General features: G+C 45.2%; 1 protein-coding gene across 3 annotated transcripts in view; it reads right to left on the bottom strand.

Annotated features, from left to right (window-relative positions):
• The window catches only part of UBE3C (ubiquitin protein ligase E3C), an 885,810-nt gene that overhangs the window by 585,263 nt on the left and 280,350 nt on the right, over nucleotides 1-20,197 (bottom strand). For all 3 annotated transcript variants that reach the window (XM_069211153.1, XM_069211154.1, XM_069211155.1), the window contains exon 12: nucleotides 19,880-20,067. In XM_069211153.1, the coding sequence (XP_069067254.1) occupies nucleotides 19,880-20,067 (188 nt within the window). The remainder of the gene's footprint in view (nucleotides 1-19,879; nucleotides 20,068-20,197) is intronic.

Genomic DNA, 20,197 nt, shown 5'->3' with positions numbered 1-20,197 from the left:
TTGTGGTGGTCGGCCCTCAGGAGGCCCAGCTCAACTGCGACCTGATTGATGTCGTGTTGCAGTGTCAGTTTGGTATTTTCAATCGCGCCAAGGATTTTGTCTAGGGTGTCCTGCATTTGGGTCTGCGGTGGGCTCTGTGCATCTACCCCTCCGTGACCGGGAGCCGCCGCGCCGTCCATATCTCTGGTCCTGTGGCGGTTCTTAGGGGACATTTGGCGTGTGGGTGACCGCTCTACTAAGGGACAAACCAGAGACCAGCTCAATAGGTCCTAGTCCAAGCGCTATCCAGGGCCCCTATGGCTCCCAGTCCCGATCAGAGTCGGTGTTCTTGCTCTCCAGTTCACCAGAGGCCTAGGGACGCACCCCGCCAGCCCGATGGGATATCACCAACCCGTTCCCAGCAATCTCTGCCCCAGGGCTTGATACGGGTCACGTAAACAAGGCTCACGTTACAGGACACTTTTCCATCTGTTTCCAACGAGTCACCACGCAGCGCCATGCCACTATACCTTCCTCTTGGATCAGGGGCTGACCGTCACAATTCAGTTCCCCGTGTTCCGTCCGCACCGGGGAGGATCCGGGTACCCTCACCCCTGGGATGTCATTGGGCCTGTTATGATGCCTCTCCTCTTAGGGTCCGTCAGGTAGGGCCCGGCCTCCAGTCAGCCCCACCGCTCCCACGCAGTGCTGCCCCAGGCCCTACCGCAAGGTAGGCGGTTCCTCCTGTTCACTTTCCGCTCCCCGGTCCATGCCCAGCGTTCTCCTCCACCAGGGGGGGCAAACCTGCTTCGCGTTTGCCGTGGTAGGGGCCCCAGTTCTCCTCTAGGCCCCCGCCTCGGTCCCCAAAATCCCCTCGCAGGCCAGAGCAGCACGCCCCTTCAAGTCCCGCTCGCGGGGCCGCAAGGGCCACGATCCCGCCGGCCCGCCCCTCTCACCAGTGGCTCCCGTGCGGGCACCTCACTCGCCGACGGGCCCCGGGCAGGGGGGGGGGGGTAACCTCAGGCTCCGGTCCAGGATGCCCCTCCGAAGCATCGCACAGCCGCAGTAGGGCGCGGCGGCAGGTCCGAAGGCCCAGGAGTCTGCCAGAGGCAGGCAATGACCCCAGGAGCGCTCGTCTCGGGGTCAGGTGATGCCTAGCACCCTCACTTGGGTCCCCGCTCCTTTCCGGGCTTAGACTGCCCCGGGGACGGTATAAATGAAGGATAAAGTTCCGGCCCCTCCGGAGCAGCAGAATTAGGCGTGCGTCATTTTCAACCGCTTGGCCACGCCCCCCCTGTTCTTCCTCCATGACGTTGAGATGCTCTGTATTATTCAATGCCATCTCTAACCTTCGGGCTCTTCGATCTCTCAAGGTCTTCTTCGATCGAAAAGATCGACAGGCCTCACAATCCTCTTCTCCGTGGTCCGGAGAAAGACACAAGTTACAAACCAGGTGTTAGTCTGTATAGGGAAACTTCACATGGCACCGAGGGCAGGATCGAAATGGAGTCCGATCCATCAGGCTTTCACGCGGTAGGAGGCTAGATGGAACACTATCGAAACAATACCGACAATTAAATTAGTTTTCTAAGGTTTCCGATTCGAAATCTCGGAGCGAGAGGAAACACATCCGAACCTGACAGTGGAAAGAAAACAATCTAACAATGGAGTCGATGCCCATGCGCACTGTAACCGAGAGGAGGAGTCACTCGATCCCGTGACTCCGAAAAGACTTCTTCGAACAAAAACAACTTGTAACACTCAGAGCCCAAAACTAGATGTCGGAAGAGATATGCATAGCATGTGTATCTGCAGCTACACATGCCACTGAACATATATTAATTACCTAGGGGGGGTCGCCACTAGGCAGTTATAGTTAGGACCAAGTTTCTATATAAAAAGTGTTTTTTTACTTGCGTATATCTTTGGTGCAGTTTGATTAATCTTCACTAAACTTTCACCAAAAAATTCCCAGTCACCTCTACTGCTGTCTGGAAAGGTTTGGGGTGATCCGTCTAGGGGGGCTGAGAAAAAGGCGGGATCCCAAAGCATGTTTTCCCCATTCATTTTTCCATACCAATTTTGAACAGCGATAGTGCAAAAACTACTGGATGGAATTAAACCTAATTTGGCAGAAAGGTAGGTCCTGTTCCAGAAAGCCACGTTTTGTTGTTTTGGTGTAAATCTGTTCAGTAGCTTTAGAGAAATTAAAGAAAATCCAACTTTGTATATAAAAGGAATGTGAAGGATTCCGTGCTGATATCGGACTGGCTACGAACACTTCAACAAGGAAGCTGCTGAAGTGTTGTTAGCCATCTTGGGACTTGACTGAAGCAGAGTCCCTGAAAAAAAGAATACAAAGTGCAAAAGGAGCCAGGGTACCAACACCCTGACCCCTTAGCTCTAGTTCTGGGGTCCCGAAGGGGCCCCGGCCCCAGGCTAAAAAGCATTTTTTTAAAATAGTTTATAGCTAAATTGCGACGGGGTTGCAAATTTGTGGAAAAAATTGCTGCGCCATGCACTGCTGACAACCCCACAAATTACAGCACTCATGACATCTTTGATGACATCATTGATAATATAATATCTGAAGTAAATTTTTGTAGAAAAAACTGCATTGTGAGGGCACGAGTTATACTTACCTTAGGGCACGTGTTCTATTTACTTGAGGTAACTATGTTGAAAGTGACGTTTTAGATCTGTGGAAACTTTATTATTTTCAAGCACATATGTTGAATAGCATTGGTGTTAATGTAATTGCAATGCCTTTTAAATTGTTCATGAATTACTTCCTCCGATTTCTATCTTTGTCAAGTATGGTGGCTATGATAGGCCACTAATACGATGGATGTTCACTGTTGTCCTTCATTTATGTTTGCACTGTGAAACTGTTTATAGTGCCTTTGTCAGTTTCTGACCCCTACTGTGACCAAGGCTACGTCCGAAACGCGCCGGGAGAGAAGGCCTTTGTTGGAGTAAAGTACATTGGCAGATTCTAACTTTGGGGTGTCCGTGTTTTCCTTTGACGTGAGGAAAACTGATGGTGTATATTCTGGGCTGCCCGGGCCCTACACGAACCGCTACATTAACAGCTCCGGAACTCCGGTGCTTTTTGAACAAAACATTATATATATATATATATATATATATATATATATATATATATATAGAATATAAAAATTCTGGCTAGAATATCTTTGGAAGGCCTGACAGGCATATATATATATATATATATATATATATATATATATATATATATATATATATATATATATATATATATATATATATGCCTGTCAGGCCTTCCAAAGATATTCTAGCCAGAATTTTTACAGTGGAAATATTCACCACTTAGGATTGGTCAGAGGAGTCACCAACACCAACATTTTTCCCTACAAAGGTAACCAGTAAGATTTCATGTAAGAAAATACCCAAGTTTAGGCTTTAAAGCAGAGTAATGTACAATCCACCATTAAATGTCTATGGGTTAACTCATGCTTTTCGCAATCGATAGGTCAGGCCTCCTGACTTTATCTCAACTTTTCATTACAGGCAATCAGGCCTATAAACTTTCACTTCGTATGTTGGTCATAAAGGTTTTCCACAAGGCATTCATCAAATACATCATACAAAAATGACAAGTATGTAAGAAATGACTGTTGTCAAAACAATATAAAATTCCTACAAATAGAGCCTAATAAGTACTACCACAGTGCAGATCTTCTACTCCATGGTTCGTTTGTGTGGGTCACTAAACTCCTTGTCTACTACAGTAACCTGCGAGATTCCATTTAACCAAGTACTAGGCCTGGGTGAAATCAATATCGGGCCAAGGTAATTAGAGTATTTTGGGGAATTATGCATTATGCTTGGTATGGGAAATTCACAAAATTATGTAATGGTGCATAATTATGCCACCAGTTGTGGCAAAAGTGTAGCATAGGCGCAATAAACAATCAGAATTCAAGTGGCTGCTTGTGTTTTAGAGCAATATGCATCACACATTTCTCCCTAAAACATAGTGAAAATGACAGATTCGCATTCCATGAAATTTTCCAAAAATGAAAATGAAAATTTCCTTTCTACAGGCTTTAGTACTGTGCAATTATAATCCACCCTTAAAAGCACGATAAGAAGTCAGGCCTACTTGCTTTGTCATAACTGTAATCGAAGCGCACACCAGTAAGTGGGCACAGTGATAGTTGGCTGGACCCCTGTGGAGCAGTGCCCCTCCCCTTCTCTTGTGACTCACTGGCCTGAAGCAGGGGAGGCGTGATGGGTGAAGTTAGCGCTTTTTGTCCCTGGTCTAGCGACACACAGAACCGAGGGGCAGGAAGTCACCAACTAAAATAGTGCATCCCTTCCTGGTCATTGTGTTGCAAGGAGGTACTTGGGGGTCCAACTTATGGCTCCCCCACCTCTTTTTTTGTGCCATCACAACGCCATGACCTGGAACCACCCGAACCACCAGCATTTGGTGTCTTGAAGGGTTGGGAACCAGCAGTCAGCCAGCAACTCCAGCACCTGACCCTCTAGTGACTGCTTCAGTTGCCCCTATTTCTGGAAGCAGTCCACAGGTCACATCAGTGACCAACACAGTTAACCCAATTTCAGGCGGCAGTTAACAGGTCCACATAGTCTTCTTTCAACCCCAGCTTCTATCCCACCAGTATAAGATGAGTCCAACGAGATCTTCAAGGTCCTGGGGGAGATTTGGCTATCCCTGAAAGTTCTCGTCCTGAGTCCTACTCACGCTGGTGCAAATCACCTGACAGAAGCCCCGTCTGCCGAATTTACTTTGGGTAGCAGGCAGGTTTGGGTGGGTTCTGTCCCATCCTCCATTGTGCTAAACCCCTGCTGACCAATACCGTAGATCCCACTGCTGACTGCTAAGGCGCTGTTATTCATTGCCTGGCTACAGCCCTAGTTGTCGGGCATCCCAGGGAACACCCTGTACTAGACCCTCAGTAACTTCTCCGTGTGCCCCTTCGAACAAAGTGCTTGTGGCTATCACAGAGCTGAAGTCCAGGTGGAGACCATAGCAGCAGAGAAGGAAAAGGGAGTGCCAGTAACAAAGACCAGAAAGATGACAATGGGTCAGTCGAGGTTTAGTAAAGAGGTGTCTAAGCTGGCAGACACAGCAAAGAAAGGTGAGGGGTAAGGACAAAAAGGAGATTCTTAGAAGGGGGTGGCAGGCAAGAAACAATCCTTTCCAAACTGGCCTCAAATGTGCCAACTTAAGTGAAAGAGAAGATCACTTAGGTTTTTTGGTGTTTTTTTTTTTAAATCTTCTTGCTAATCCATGAAAAAAAGAAGGAAGCTTGAAATGTCTGAACAGGTGAGGGGAAGCGTTACTGAAGGATAAAAGCCTCAATGATGGGGAAAATATAACTAACTTGCTGTTTGATTTTAATGTCCATATGACAGTTATGCTAAAGAAGAAAACTGAATTTGCTACATCAACAATATTTTACGCTAACAAGATCCTTTTTATATAAAAAAACAAAATCATATGTTTATTGGGAGCAAAGCAATATACAAGGCACAACAATGAAATACAATTATGTCCACAAGTAGCAGAGCACAGACTTTCTGTACAGATCTCAGTAGTATCCCTATACCATTAGACCTCCTCCAGTCAGAAGTATTTAAATTACCCCAAACATTTTCCATTTCCATACGAACAATAAACATGCAGTGATACCAAATGGATGTCCGTATAGTACCCTGTGTTAGAGTAACCTCATAGCCAAAACCTGGGGAAATCCCCAATCATCGGGGGTGAGGGAAAGGGGAGTGAGGGAAGAGGGGGTTGGGGAAGAGGGTGAGGGTAAGGCAGTGGTTAATACTAACAGATGACCTAGTCGCCGGTAGGGAACTGTGTCCATCCCGAGGAAAACCAGGCCACTTGAGGGCTGGGGGGGTGGGGTGGTTGTGGAATGGGGGGGGTCAAACAGTCATTCGGTAAGATCACTTTTTACCACAAACACAACTGGGGGTCACTGCTCCTGCAATGAGTCAGATCTCCACACGCATCCAAAGTAACCATCTCCCCCCTAAGGATATAAATTCTAGTTCTCCATCTCAGGGGCACCAGAGACTTTGAACTTGAGGGGTGGTTGGTCTGTAGATTGCTTGACGGCAGTACCACCTACGTCAGGCAGTCCAACAGGGCTGTCCAAAGCTCCAAATCCAATTCCGCATGTTCATCAGTGCACATCAGCTTCAGTCTCTTCTCCTCTGCTACACCCCATTCCTGTAGATCCAGTAGTCACCTCTGTGCAGGCGGTGTGGCAGGCTGTAGCCAATGTATGCTAAGCCACCACTTAGCAAGCACCAGGCCCAAAAGAGCAAAGCAGTGGCTCATTTTGGTGACATGCATAGGCCCTGGGAGTACCCCCAGTAGGCAATGTCTAATGGAGAACTCCAGTGCCACTCTTGTGACCTCATGGAGGACTCACAGAATCTCTCCCCTATAGCACAGCAGTCTACCACATTGCCAGGTCATGTGTAAGGTTGCTGGCGACATCCCACATCTCAGACAGGTTGCCGACCTAGACCCATTAATTCTGTGTAAGTGCTGTGGACTCATGTAAGCATGATGTAAGTAAGAAAACTGAATCAATGTGAATCGCGTGTTACTGGACACCTCCCAGACCTGTGCGAACACCCTCCTCCACGTGTCTTCAGTGAACAGATCGAGCAGGACAGGAGCCCATATGCCTGGGACTCCAGACACATCATTCCGGCAATCTCCCTTCAGAGCCTTATAGAAGTGTGATATCAACCCCCAAGTTGATCCGGGTCCAGCATCAAAAATAATGTTTGCGCTTCCACCAGTTCCGCTGGGAAAATCAGTCCAGATCTCTCAGTATACACAAGATATCGCCGTATATTGTAAAAACCATCCGAGGTGGAGGTCAAAGAGAGCCAGTGCCTAATCCAATGAGGCAAAAACACTGTGCAAGTAAAGGTATTTGACCACACAGCAGCCTCCTCAAGCCACTTAGTCATATCCATCACAGCGCAAATCTCTCGATAGGGCTGCAACCAATCCAGTGTTAGCAATTTAGCATAGAGAGTCCACAGCAGCATCCCTGCCACTGTGTGTTCCCAGGCAACCGCCACCTGTCGGACAATAAAGTGGTGCACAGAATCCCTAACCCCACATAAGACACTGTTTCGGCTCCCCAAGTGTCCAAGAGACTTTTTTCAGCATTTGGCCCATCAACGCACCACTGTGCTGCATATTGGAGAAGACTTGCAAAGTAGAACAGGTGAAGATCGGGAAACCCCAGTCCCCGCCAACTCAGAATCTAGCTTGAGGATATCCAGTTTAACCAAACTCCTCTTACCAGCCCACCACAGTGCCACCTGAAGACTGTTTAACATGGCGAACATGGACCTTGGGACAATATACATAGCGCTCTGTAAGGTACAACTGGCATCTGGACAATAGAACTATTTTGCAGAGTGCAACTCTTCCCATAACCAACAGAGGAAGCTGGACTCAAAATGTAATCGATTCCTCCAGACCAAGCAGAGTCCTGCCCATATTAAGACTGTAGTGAGCGACCGCCTCCTGCAGGTCCTCCACCAGTATGTCCTTCTCAGGTTACTCCACCTGTTGCGCCGCAAGTCTAGGGACAGTCAGTCCATCTAGGAAGTGGCCCACCCTCACCAACACGGTATCTCCCTGTCTACTGTACACAACCCCCAAGAAATCACACAGAAGGTGGATAGTGCCATCTTGTTGCATCATGGAGAGAATCACCAGGGGTGGATGTTCTTGCCTAAGGAGCCACACCAAATAGGCAGCCCGATCTGCCGCCCTCTCTATGGAGTAGTTGGCGGTAGTCCCATCTGATACACTCTGTAGCATGTCTCGGCCACCCTCCTCTGAGCCAACAGAAATTCCTCTTGCCCCTCTCCTAAGGTTGGGGCTTCCAGATGGACACTCGATAGATGGTGCTCTCTCTCAGTCAGCTAAGTCTCAAGCATGTGTCTAACGCCACCAATACGAAACAAGCATTCCTCCAGTCACAGCCTTAAGGGCATCCCACACTCTCTCTTTGCGGGCTGATGTGTTACAGTTCATATCAAATAACAGACTGTCACTGGTTTGAGTTCCTCACGAATCTAAGGATCCCCTAGTGCCTCGGGGGCAGAAGCACCACAGAGGCACCAAGGGTTTGTTCCCATAGGTGTAGTGGGGCATGGTCAGATAGGAATCTGCCCAGTATCTGGACAACTATCATCTTCGTAACAAGGTTTCCTGGCAGTAAGAATCTGTCAAGGCACCTGTAGACAGTGTGCGTTTGGGCCTAGCAGGTGTATTTGCTAGCCTCTGGGTGGGTCGAGCGCCAGACATCCACACAGCCCATCTGCTCGATCACTGCTTGTAACACCACCATACTAGGTTTAGTATCTAGCCTCAGGGGTGGCGATCCCGGGAACTGTCCAGTACACAGTTAAATCCCCCACCCCCCTCCCAGCAAAAGCATTGATGTGTACAGATGGAGCTCACGTTCCAATGCTAAATAGAAGTGTCCATTGTCTGCAATGGGGCATATATGTTCAGCAGACACAACTCTTGTCCACACAACAATAAGTATCACCCTTCAACATCCATCTTAATCCAGTGACCTCAAAGGACACGTGTGGGGCTACAATATACTGAGACAACCCGGGCATTATTGGAGAAGCCAGCTGAGCACAGCTGGCCTCCCCACTTCCTGTGGACCTTATGGACCTCACCCTCCATCATGTGTGTGTCCTGAAGAAGAGCGATGTGTACACCCTGGCGTCGGAGGTATGTCTGTACCCTGTATCTATTGGTATATGAGTTGAGACCCGTCACATTCCAGGTCACCATCCTGAGCCTATTAGCAATAATCATGTCCGCTCACCTCTCCCTATTCCCGTACCCCTACTGTCCCCAATCCACACTGTGTAGTCCATCAGCACAGCTGTAAAACAAAATATAACTAGTTGCTGTGATATCTCAGGAAATGGCTCATTTGTACATAGATGAAAATAGATGCATGTCACAATCATTGCGGTTGTTTCCACAAATAGATGTAAATAGATGCATGTCACAATCATTGCTGTTGTTTCCCCAATTTTCTTAGAAGTTGTATTTGCACATTTTCTTGTACGCTTATTTATTATGCTTATGATCCATAAAAGATTTGTGCACATTTAAATCTTGAAGTTTATGATCATCATGTTTGCGTGAAAGTGTGATAAACATGTCCTTTTTACCCCATGGGGAGTGGTAGTGTCTTGTCCTTGATCCTGCTGAGCTGGAGGGGGCGTGGTCCAAACTGTGGAGCATCTGGCCACTATAATTAGAGGGCTGGTGGGTGCAGTGATGGGTGGGACACCCATGGTGCACGACCCCTCGCCTGCTCTGGCAACACACTAGCCTGAGGCAGGAGAGGAAACAGCACATCACTTCCCGGTCGCTGTGCTGCAATGGCAAGTAGGTATTTAGGTGGCCCAACTTACATCCTCCCCTCTTTAATGCGCCATTGTGACTCCAGGACTAGGAACCTACCTTGCCATCAGTATTTACCCAACCCTTGGAGGGTGGGAGTAGCATCGGGCAACACAGACTCCTCACAGGGATAGAACATTTTTCCCTACACCAATATACCCCAAGGACCGCACTGTCAGAATGGACAGTAATCCTTAGTTCTGCAAGGAAAATTAACACCGGCTTGCGAGGCATAGTCTCAGAGTTACCGGTGCAGAACCAGTGGCGTGTGTGGCGTGTGTGGCGTGTGTGGCGTGTGTGGCGTGTGTTGCATGTGTTGAGTGTGTGTGTGTGTGTGTGTGTGTGTGTAAGTAAGCGTGGGCATCCGGGACCATGCAGGTGGTCCAAAGCGCAAATTACTTGGACCTCTCTCCAGGGATTTCAAAAAGATGCTTACCTTGTAAGCATCTGCTCGTGGCATGTAGTGCTGTAGATTCAACATCTGTACATACTCTTGTCATCTAGTGTTGGGCCAAAATGTGGGGAAGTTGTTTTTGTTTGACAAATTCTTCTCAAGCCATGAGTTACTGTGATTAGACCTCTTGCTAGCAATGTCAAGTCATTGGTGCCACTGTTAGACTGTTTTCGCACACTGAGTGATGATGAGTCTGGAGCAAAGCAATACAGGAGAGAGATAGAAAGATGGGCATGCAAGAAAAGTAGGAAATAATACTAACTGCATTAGCCAAAGGCATCTGGGGAGGATGGTTTGTTACTATGAATCTACAGCATTATATGCCACAAACAGATGCTTACAGGATACATGACATTTTTTGTTTTAAGTATGTTTGGCTGTAGATACGCATGCTGTTCAAAGGCTGTAAAGCAGTCCTCCTCAAGCAATAGCTAGCTTGTGGATGGTGAAGAGGACTGATAAAGGGTACAGCCTGACCAACACTGGCTTGTTGATGTCCTAACTTGTCTACACACTAGTGGTTAGTGAAAGTATGTGGTGTAGACCAATAGCTGCTTTGCAAATGTCAGCTATGTGGATGGTCCCAAGGAAGGCCATAGAGGCACCATTCTTCCAAGAAGAGTGGGCTCTAGGAGGGGCAGGCAAAAAACTTTTAGCCTTTGCATAACAGGTCTGAATACATTTAACTATCCATCTGACTTTGCCTCATTTTGATAATGCCTTTCCCTGAGGGTTCAGGAATCTGAGGCAAAGTTTGGGCAGTTTGCATTTTCTGGTCCACGTCCGGAGACGCTCCCCCCCCCACCCTAATCACTGGAAATAGCAAAGAAGGAACCTGGGAGGAGTTCCCACTCTTGGACTTGTTGTTGCATCCTCCTTAGGGGTCAGCAAAGCCGGTGTAGACACCAAGGATATACTCCCCCAGCAGGTGGCTCTTGTGGTGGACAGCCCAGCACCAGATGACTGAGCTAGGTTTGTATGACAGTCATGGCTGTCACAGTCTCTGTCAGATGAGGAATAACTTGCATACTATTTGGGGAAGGCAGGCCTTGAAGGATAGATGGACTGCTAAAAGCTCCAGATAGTTGATGAGGAGGTCCCTGTTAGGAAGATCCTATAGATCCTGGATAGTCAAGTTTTGCTGATGCATCACCCACCCATTAAGAGATGTGTCCACTGTAATGTTAACATGCAGAGTTAGGTCTAGAAAACAAATGGTTGGTGTTCTACCAATGCGGAGTGATGAGTGCAGCGGCTGATCACCACTAGATCTTCCCAATGACCCTCCGCCTGAGACCATTGATGTGACCAGCATTCCTGCAGTGGGCATCTGTATAATCTTGCGTGAGGTCCTATTGCAATGCAGGAGTCCATCATGCCTAGGAGGCGCACGACGGTCCAAACTGTGACCTATTGATCTGAGTGAAAAAGAGGCAACAATGCATGGAAAGTCCGAACTCTTGCCAAACTGTGATAGGCTTTGCATTGAGGATGGCACTCAGGTAAGGTTGAATTTGAAGGAGTTGGAAGTGTAACTTTAAGGGGCTGATAGTAAAGCCCAGTTTGTGAAGTAGGTCTATAGTGGCTTGAGTGTGTGTACGGCACTGCTGTTGACTTGCGCTCTTTATCAGCCAATCATCCAGGTGTATGAGAACACAGGGATAGCCCGTCTTCGCAGGTGCATGGCTACCACTGGGAGGCCTTTTGTAGAAACTCAAGGTGCGGTGGTGTCTCAAAAGGCCAGCACTTTCACATAGTAATGTTTGCCACTTACCGGAGGTAGAGGCAATGCTCAAGGTGGCTCCATCGGGATGTGGAAGTAGGAGTCATTCAGGTCGAGTGCAGCCATGAAGTCGCCTTGTGGTGGTAGTGGATTAACATCCTGGAGAGTGGCCATGTGGAAGTGTTCTGCCAGGATGTACTCATTCAGGAGCCTGATGTCCAGAATGGGCCTGAGAGACCCATCCATCTTATGAATAGGGAAGCAGAGGCAATACACCCCTGAGCCCTGTAGGTGAGTGATACAGGCTCTATAGCCCCTTTGAGAAGGAGAGCTCGAAACCTCTTCCTGAAGCGAGAGCTGCCCGGGGTGGTATGCTGGATGGTAAGGAAATGAGCTCCAGCCAGTAACTGTTCACAATAAAAGGGCAGGTTGAGAAAATGCTGCTGAACATTCGGATTAAAGTCGGAGGCACGGAGCAGGTGTGTCTACGAAGGAGGATGCTGGCGTTGATGTCCTAAAGCAACCATATCAGCAGCATCTAAGGGAAACCTAATGGTAGTGTTAGAGATTAGTTTGCTTTCTGACACCATTATCAGGCACCCTTTTATGATGCTCCTCTTGAAGATGTTGGAGAAGCTCTTCAGTTTCATCCCAGTCAGCCCAGTCATACCTGGAGAGGAGACAGATAGAGTTGGTGATACGCCAACGATTGGCAGACTGCATCGCAATACTCTTGGCAGCAGCATCTATTCATTTGCTCTCTTTGTCAGGTGGAGGGGCGTCACCAGTGCCCTGTGCGCTTGTCTGCTTGTAAGCAGTGCGCACCACCAGAGAGTAAGAAAGTAGTTGGCCCTTAATGTAGATGGGATCTGAAAGGGAAGATTTGTATTTTTTGTAGCCAACAGGGAGGTGTTAACTCGAGCCTTGATCGGCACCTTGAAGATAACAGGAGCTGGTTTAAGCATCTCTTTTAGCATAGGCAGGTACTGTATAGAGTAATGGGCAAATGAGAGCTTTGAAAAGAAACTCCTCTTAGACAGGCTCCTTAATGCGTTTCCACATTAGGGTAAGGTGCAGCCCTACTTGGTACTTCATGGTAAGATACAGTGTCTTTTGGTGGGGAGAGGCGGGTAGGGTAAAGGTCTGGATCCATATCCCTGGTGAATACACGTCATTATTCTCCTTGTGTGGGCATATGGTATGTGTCCCCACTGCAATGTTCACCTACATCACAGTATGGTAACCCATGTGGTGTGTACCAAAGTGGGCCAGGCAGAGAGGGAGGTAAGGATGGTGTTGGTGGAGGTCTGCGAGTTATGGCGAGTAGAGTGGGGAGTGGCAGCAAAGGGTCAGGAAGAGGACTGATTCCTTTAACTGCATCTTCCGTTGCTTTTGTAGTGGGGGCAGCTTCTGGATTTCTTCAAAGTTAAGCTACCTCTTTGGAGGTTGAGTACCTGGTGCAGGATGTTGCATGAGAGTTCAGCATGTGTGGGGTGGTTGACAATCTGCCTCCAGCTTGTGTTGAATTTGTCCTGCAATTTCTGGAAAACTGGTTGGACTGATGATTTTCTGGTCAGCACCAAATATTTTGGTGCCAGCATCGACTTGGGTTTCAACACCAATGGCTTTGGATCTTACAGCCAGGTTAGCGCTGAGCCGGAAGTATATGGGGCTGAGGGCATCAACTTCAATATACTCTTCAGCTCCGAGCCCAAGCTGGGCAGAGTGTCTGAAAACAACAGTTGGTGCCGACCATGGCCTAAAGAAAGTGGTGACCTACCTCTGTGGATATAGAGCAGCTGAATGTCCCTTGTGGGGAGGAAGCTCAGATGGAAGCTAAGGGCAGTGTTGAGGGGGAGGGGAAGGAGTAAGTGAGGCAGTCCCACATCCTTTGTCATAACTTTTCATAATAAACTAAACCTATGGTATCTGGCATAATTTTCCCAACGCTCCTATGAGGCCTATACATGTTATCAATGGCATGGCACCAAAACTAACTCAGGCATACAGTACTGAGCATAAACTTTCTCACACAGCAAACATCAGGCATAAAGTAATAAAACTACAAATGTATGCAAAATTACAGCTTGCAAATCAAAATACTATCTCCCGTAAAACAGTTTAACAATGATTCTCACAATATCATCTTCTAAATCCACTGTTTGTCAGAGCAAGATAACTAACCCCTAACTCTTTGCATACTATGGCAACCGGTGAGATTCCATGTAACAAAATACCAACTGGTAGGTTTTGATACAGAGTAATAACATCCACCTTTAAATAACTATGGACTTTAACATATGCTTTTCATAATCAATATGCCAGGCCTACTTCTGACTTTATTGTAACTTTTCATAATAAAACAATCAGGTCTATAACATGTGATCATTGGCTTGTCACCATAACCAACTCTCAAAACTACTGTGTTACACATAAGCTTTCCACACAAGGCAACCATCAGGCATACAGTAATAACATTAGAAATATGTACAAAATTACAGCTGTCAAAACAATATAAAATCACTTATGTTAAAGACTATCAAAGATTACCATCATGCAAATCTTCTATTGCCATGATTTGTACGGGGCGGGTCATCAAAACCCTTGCCTACTAAGGTAATCTGCAAGGTGCAGGGTAACACAATACCTGACTGCAAGCTTTACCATAGTGTAATAAGGATTCATTCATTAAAAACCTATTGCCTTTAGCACAAGCTTTTAACAATAACTAAGTCAGGCCTATTTGCTTCGTCATTACCTTTCACTGTAACCAGATCTCCCCTAACAAATCTCATATAAGGTTTCCCAATTAACTGAAAAGGCCTACTAGCCTTTACTTCTGGCTTTACACAGTAACAAACACAAACTTACTGAAGTGCGCATGAACTGGAAGCGATCATGCCTTCAGTTATAAATCACAAATATGTACAGAATTACAGCTGGCAAAACAATATACAATTTCTCTCAGAGCCTTACAAGAATCGTCATAGGAAAAATGTTCTACTCCCAGAATTAGTCAGAGTATGTGACCAACACCATAACACTTGCCTACTGTGGTAATCTGTGAGATGACATGTAACCAAATACCAGTCTACAGCCTGTAACGGAGTGATAACAACCACTGTTTGATGACTGTTTGTTTTAACAAATGCTGTTCACAATACAGGGAGTGCAGAATTATTAGGCAAATGAGTATTTTGACCACATCATCCTCTTTCTGCATGTTGTCTTACTCCAAGCTGTATAGGCTCGAAAGCCTACTACCAATTAAGCATATTAGGTGATGTGCATCTCTGTGATGAGAAGGGGTGTGGTCTAATGACATCAACACCCTATATCAGGTGTGCATAATTATTAGGCAACTTCCTTTCCTTTGGCAAAATGGGTCAAAAGAAGGACTTGACAGGCTCAGAAAAGTCAAAAATAGTGAGATATCTTGCAGAGGGATGCAGCACTCTTAAAATTGCAAAGCTTCTGAAGCGTGATCATCGAACAATCAAGCGTTTCATTCAAAATAGTCAACAGGGTCGCAAGAAGCGTGTGGAAAAACCAAGGCGCAAACTAACTGCCCATGAACTGAGAAAAGTCAAGCGTGCAGCTGCCACGATGCCACTTGCCACCAGTTTGGCCATATTTCAGAGCTGCAACATCACTGGAGTGCCCAAAAGCACAAGGTGTGCAATACTCAGAGACATGGCCAAGGTAAGAAAGGCTGAAAGACGACCACCACTGAACAAGACACACAAGCTGAAACGTCAAGACTGGGCCAAGAAATATCTCAAGACTGATTTTTCTAAGGTTTTATGGACTGATGAAATGAGAGTGAGTCTTGATGGGCCAGATGGATGGGCCCGTGGCTGGATTGGTAAAGGGCAGAGAGCTCCAGTCCGACTCCGACGCCAGCAAGGTGGAGGTGGAGTACTGGTTTGGGCTGGTATCATCAAAGATGAGCTTGTGGGGCCTTTTCGGGTTGAGGATGGAGTCAAGCTCAACTCCCAGTCCTACTGCCAGTTCCTGGAAGACACCTTCTTCAAGCAGTGGTACAGGAAGAAGTCTGCATCCTTCAAGAAAAACATGATTTTCATGCAGGACAATGCTCCATCACACGCGTCCAAGTACTCCACAGCGTGGCTGGCAAGAAAGGGTATAAAAGAAGGAAATCTAATGACATGGCCTCCTTGTTCACCTGATCTGAACCCCATTGAGAACCTGTGGACCATCATCAAATGTGAGATTTACAAGGAGGGAAAACAGTACACCTCTCTGAACAGTGTCTGGGAGGCTGTGGTTGCTGCTGCACGCAATGTTGATGGTGAACAGATCAAAACACTGACAGAATCCATGGATGGCAGGCTTTTGAGTGTCCTTGCAAAGAAAGGTGGCTATATTGGTCACTGATTTGTTTTTGTTTTGTTTTTGAATGTCAGAAATGTATATTTGAGAATGTTGAGATGTTATATTGGTTTCACTGGTAATAATAAATAATTGAAATGGGTATATATTTTGTTGTTGTTAAGTTGCCTAATAATTATGCACAGTAATAGTCACTGCACACACAGATATCCCCCTAACATAGCTAAAACTAAAAACAAACTAAAAACTACTTCCAAAAATATTCAGCTTTGATATTAATGAGTTTTTTGGGTTCATTGAGAACATGGTTGTTGTTCAATAATAAAATTAATCCTCAAAAATACAACTTGCCTAATAATTCTGCACTCCCTGTATATAAGCCAGGCTTACTGCCTTTGCCATAACGTTTAATTATAAACAGACCAGACTTAAGGTATCTGACATAACGTCCCTGCGCGCGAATCAGGCCTAAAGTTGTTATCACTGGCCTCTCACCATAGCCAATTCAGGCCTACCATACAGAGTTTACACTTTCCTACAAGGAAACCATCAGGCATAGAGTTCTAAAATTACAAACTTATACACAATTACAGTTGGCAAAGCAAAATACTATCTCTTCCAAGAGGCCTCAGCAAGAATTCTCACAATCCAAATCTTCTACAATCAAGGTATCTCAGAGGAGGTAACCAAACATACCTACCATGGTAATGGTAATTTGTGAGATTTCACTTAACAATAGCCAATTGTAGGCTTTACAGAGTAATTATAATCAAGCCTTAAATGCATATTGACTTTTACATGTGCTTTTCACAATAAGCACATCAGGCTTTCTTCCTTTTTGTTAACACTTCAAGGTAAAGAGATCAGGCCTAAGGTGAGAATCGTTGGCATGCCACCACAAGCCAAAAAGTGTAATACAAGCAATCTTTTTCAGTAGAAGCACACCACTTCGGCTCAATCAAATTCTCTACAAAAATGGGTGACTCCTAAGCACCTCTCTCAGTAATACCCAGAAATTTCCTTTTTAAAAAGGTGCACTGTCAAAGAAGACCTAAAAATGCGGGAAGATTACTGAAGCCCTGTTCATCCCATACTGCTCTGAAAACGCATAACTGCTCTCTGAAGCCTAAAGCTAAAGATGGAAAGGGATCTGTGAATCTACCGGAGAAAAAACAAACACAACAAATTTAACAGTGCCATGTGTGTGACCCTAAAAGCTTAAGATCCGTTCCATTTTAAGATTGATATTTATGTATGTTGGTGAACCTTTTCTAGGCAGCCATATTACTGCTTGTTCATCCAGCTGCATAAACAAACAAAACAATCATAGCTGAGTGGAGGAAAGTGCTTTTTCCGTGGATGTACACAATTTCTGTCCAATCAAAAATATACTCCTGTACATTAACATTTAGACAGAGCCAAAGTCCATCTTTATACTCCTGAAAGCTTTGTTTTAGGTTGATCAAAATGTCTGGTGACAGCTTTGCTAACAAGCCAGACGGACTTTTTGGAATGGGGGGGAAGAGAAAAGGAGAGTGGCTTGGAGAAGCAGTCCTTCATTTACACTAGTGGTTAAATATGGTGGTCACCAGCACTCGTTTTTAGAGACTGTAACATTCTTCATCACCAACCATTGAACCCCGGAGTTGTCGAAAGGCAGAAAAGAGAGAAGTAAGAGAAAGACAGGAAAACAATGGCAAAAAGAGAAAGAAGGGATTAAAAAGAACCCAAAGAAGGATTCAGGTGGAATTATGCCTAGGAAGCCTTGGTATATGGCAGCTCCGGTGGTAAGCTCCTAAGAAAAACGTTGGGTACCTTTACTTATTTTACAAGTTAAACACTGTGGAGAAGTAAGGCTACACAAATAATGGTGAAAAATATCTTCTTATAAAACTCAAAAATATACACAGGAAAGAGGGATGAGCCGACAAACAGGAAAATTGAGTCTATTGTAGATTATGAGCTGACAAATATTGCATAAATTGATACATGTGCTACCAGTAGTGACTTGGCAATACTGTAGTAGGTATTAATTGAGCCTTATAATGTATTAGAAATGCAAAAAAGACATACAGGGCTCCCTGGTCTGCCTACTATGTTACGTTCATATTCCAAAAAGGGGCCACTTAGCCTCTAAACCTTACTCCCTCCTATCACCCACCAGCTTGGAACTAACCAAAACCAATACAACGCAAATACGAAGCATTCCTTTATGACACAAACAACTCCAAAGCCACGCCATTGAACTGGCCCTATATCTGGGCAAACCTAAACTATTTAAACTGGACCTCTGCAATTCTGACACATTCTGGAGCTGCAAAAAAGGACCAGGAGATCTTGCACACATGATACTAGATTGCACCTACTCTAAAACAAACAAAAAAATCTGGGCTGAAACAAACAAAAACATATCACAAATTCTGAAACTGACATGGACACTAACTCTAGCCTCTATTTCACTAGGTATCCTTCCCCCTGACATGCAATGTAAGTTAAGTAAGGAACACTGCCTTCTTTGGGATATTTCGGTCTCAAAGTCATCCTTTCTGAATGGAAAGACCCTTCCAAACTATGCCCACACACCAAGTGGGAATGTGTGCAATTCACCAGAGGAGCGGATAACTCCTTGAACGCATTTCTTAAAAACGGATTCAAGGAAAAACAGTTGGTCCAAGGTAGATACGTTTATTCAAAATACAAACCCATAGGTTATGCTAACCCCTCACCTCTTGTTCTCTACCCATTTCATACCCCCAGCCCCCTCCTTCCAGTCACTCCACCATCCCATCACTATCCCTTCCCGCACTTCCCACTCCTACTCCCCCCCTAACTTGTTCATCCTCTTTCTATCCTCTCCTCTTTCACTTCCTTTCTTCCTATCATAAATTGTGAGATCAGCAGGGTAACTTCCATCGAATAGCCACCCTCTAGCCAGGTCCTTGAAACACTCTGTACCCACCTTATTAAAAACACACATCTCCACAATATATTGAATGCACTTATATACAGCGCAAACTGCTCCCAAACATCATATACTATAGTATTGACCTGAAATATCCTATAGGTTACTCCCACAGGAACTTTTTGTTCATTCCTCTATATATCTTTATTGCATCTGTAATTTACTCATGTAAAACCCCAATAAAACCTATCCTGACATACAAAAAAGAAATGCAAAAAGGGAAGGACAGCATTAATAATGATAAAAAGAGAGTAAAATAGTAAAATGGGAAGGAGGCCTAGGCTGTGTTTATGCTTTTGTACTTATACACTATCACCAATGGACTATACTGAATGCAACAGATAATACCTGGTCATGCATCAGTAGTGTTATAAATGCTCTGTAACAATTTGCTGTACAGTAAAATCACTAAGAAAAACATGCAAATGAAGTGCACAAGCATCTAAGTAATTTTAGAAAATTTCTGAAATCTTGAAACTGCGTTATGGACTTGGCAGCACACATAATTCACACGTTGATGCAAGTGTCACATATGCACACTCTTCCCCACCTTAACTCTCCTAGGATAGTTTAGCATTCTGGTCTGTAAATCTTGCAAGACATTAGGTTGGAATTCCAAGCCTGATCCCATGAATGATAAAAGAAGTGCCTTCAAATTTGATAAAGCTAACATTTGTTGTAATAAATTAACATCATGATACTGACAGCAAAAAACTAGTTCACATTATTCACACAAACATTTCTGATAAGTAAAAGAATGAAGTGGTGATAAAATTATAGCTGCAGTTGTTGATGGGTAGAGTTTCTCAGTATCAGGAGGGGAGAGAAACAGGAATTTCCAAATTATTTAACTGAAGACATTATCAATTGTATAAGCATTTCTCAATAAGTTGATGTTTTTACACTTGCCTTACTCTTGGCACCATCATTCGGTGTTGCACCATTAGTGTATGGCAAATTGATGCCATCAATGTGAAGACTTCTTCACTGGCACAGTCTCTCCAGACCATGTTGAGCAAGTTGTTAGTCTGCTGCTTTGTGTCCAGTTTCTTGAGGCACTCTTCTGTGATGTACTGCATGGATATTTTCCCATCACCCTACAAATTCAATTAAATACAATTATTTGCAGGCAGCAGAGGGCTGGGGCAAATTGAGCATTATGACTTAAAGGAAGTGAAGAGCGGCTAAAGACGATTATCTAGTGGTAGATAAGGAGCAGCTAGTAAC

The sequence above is a fragment of the Pleurodeles waltl genome, chromosome 10, assembly GCF_031143425.1.
Source record: "Pleurodeles waltl isolate 20211129_DDA chromosome 10, aPleWal1.hap1.20221129, whole genome shotgun sequence".
Taxonomy (NCBI): Eukaryota; Metazoa; Chordata; class Amphibia; order Caudata; family Salamandridae; genus Pleurodeles; species Pleurodeles waltl.
Note: the sequence above shows the minus strand (reverse complement) of the source record. Positions and strands in the feature narration are given on the sequence as shown.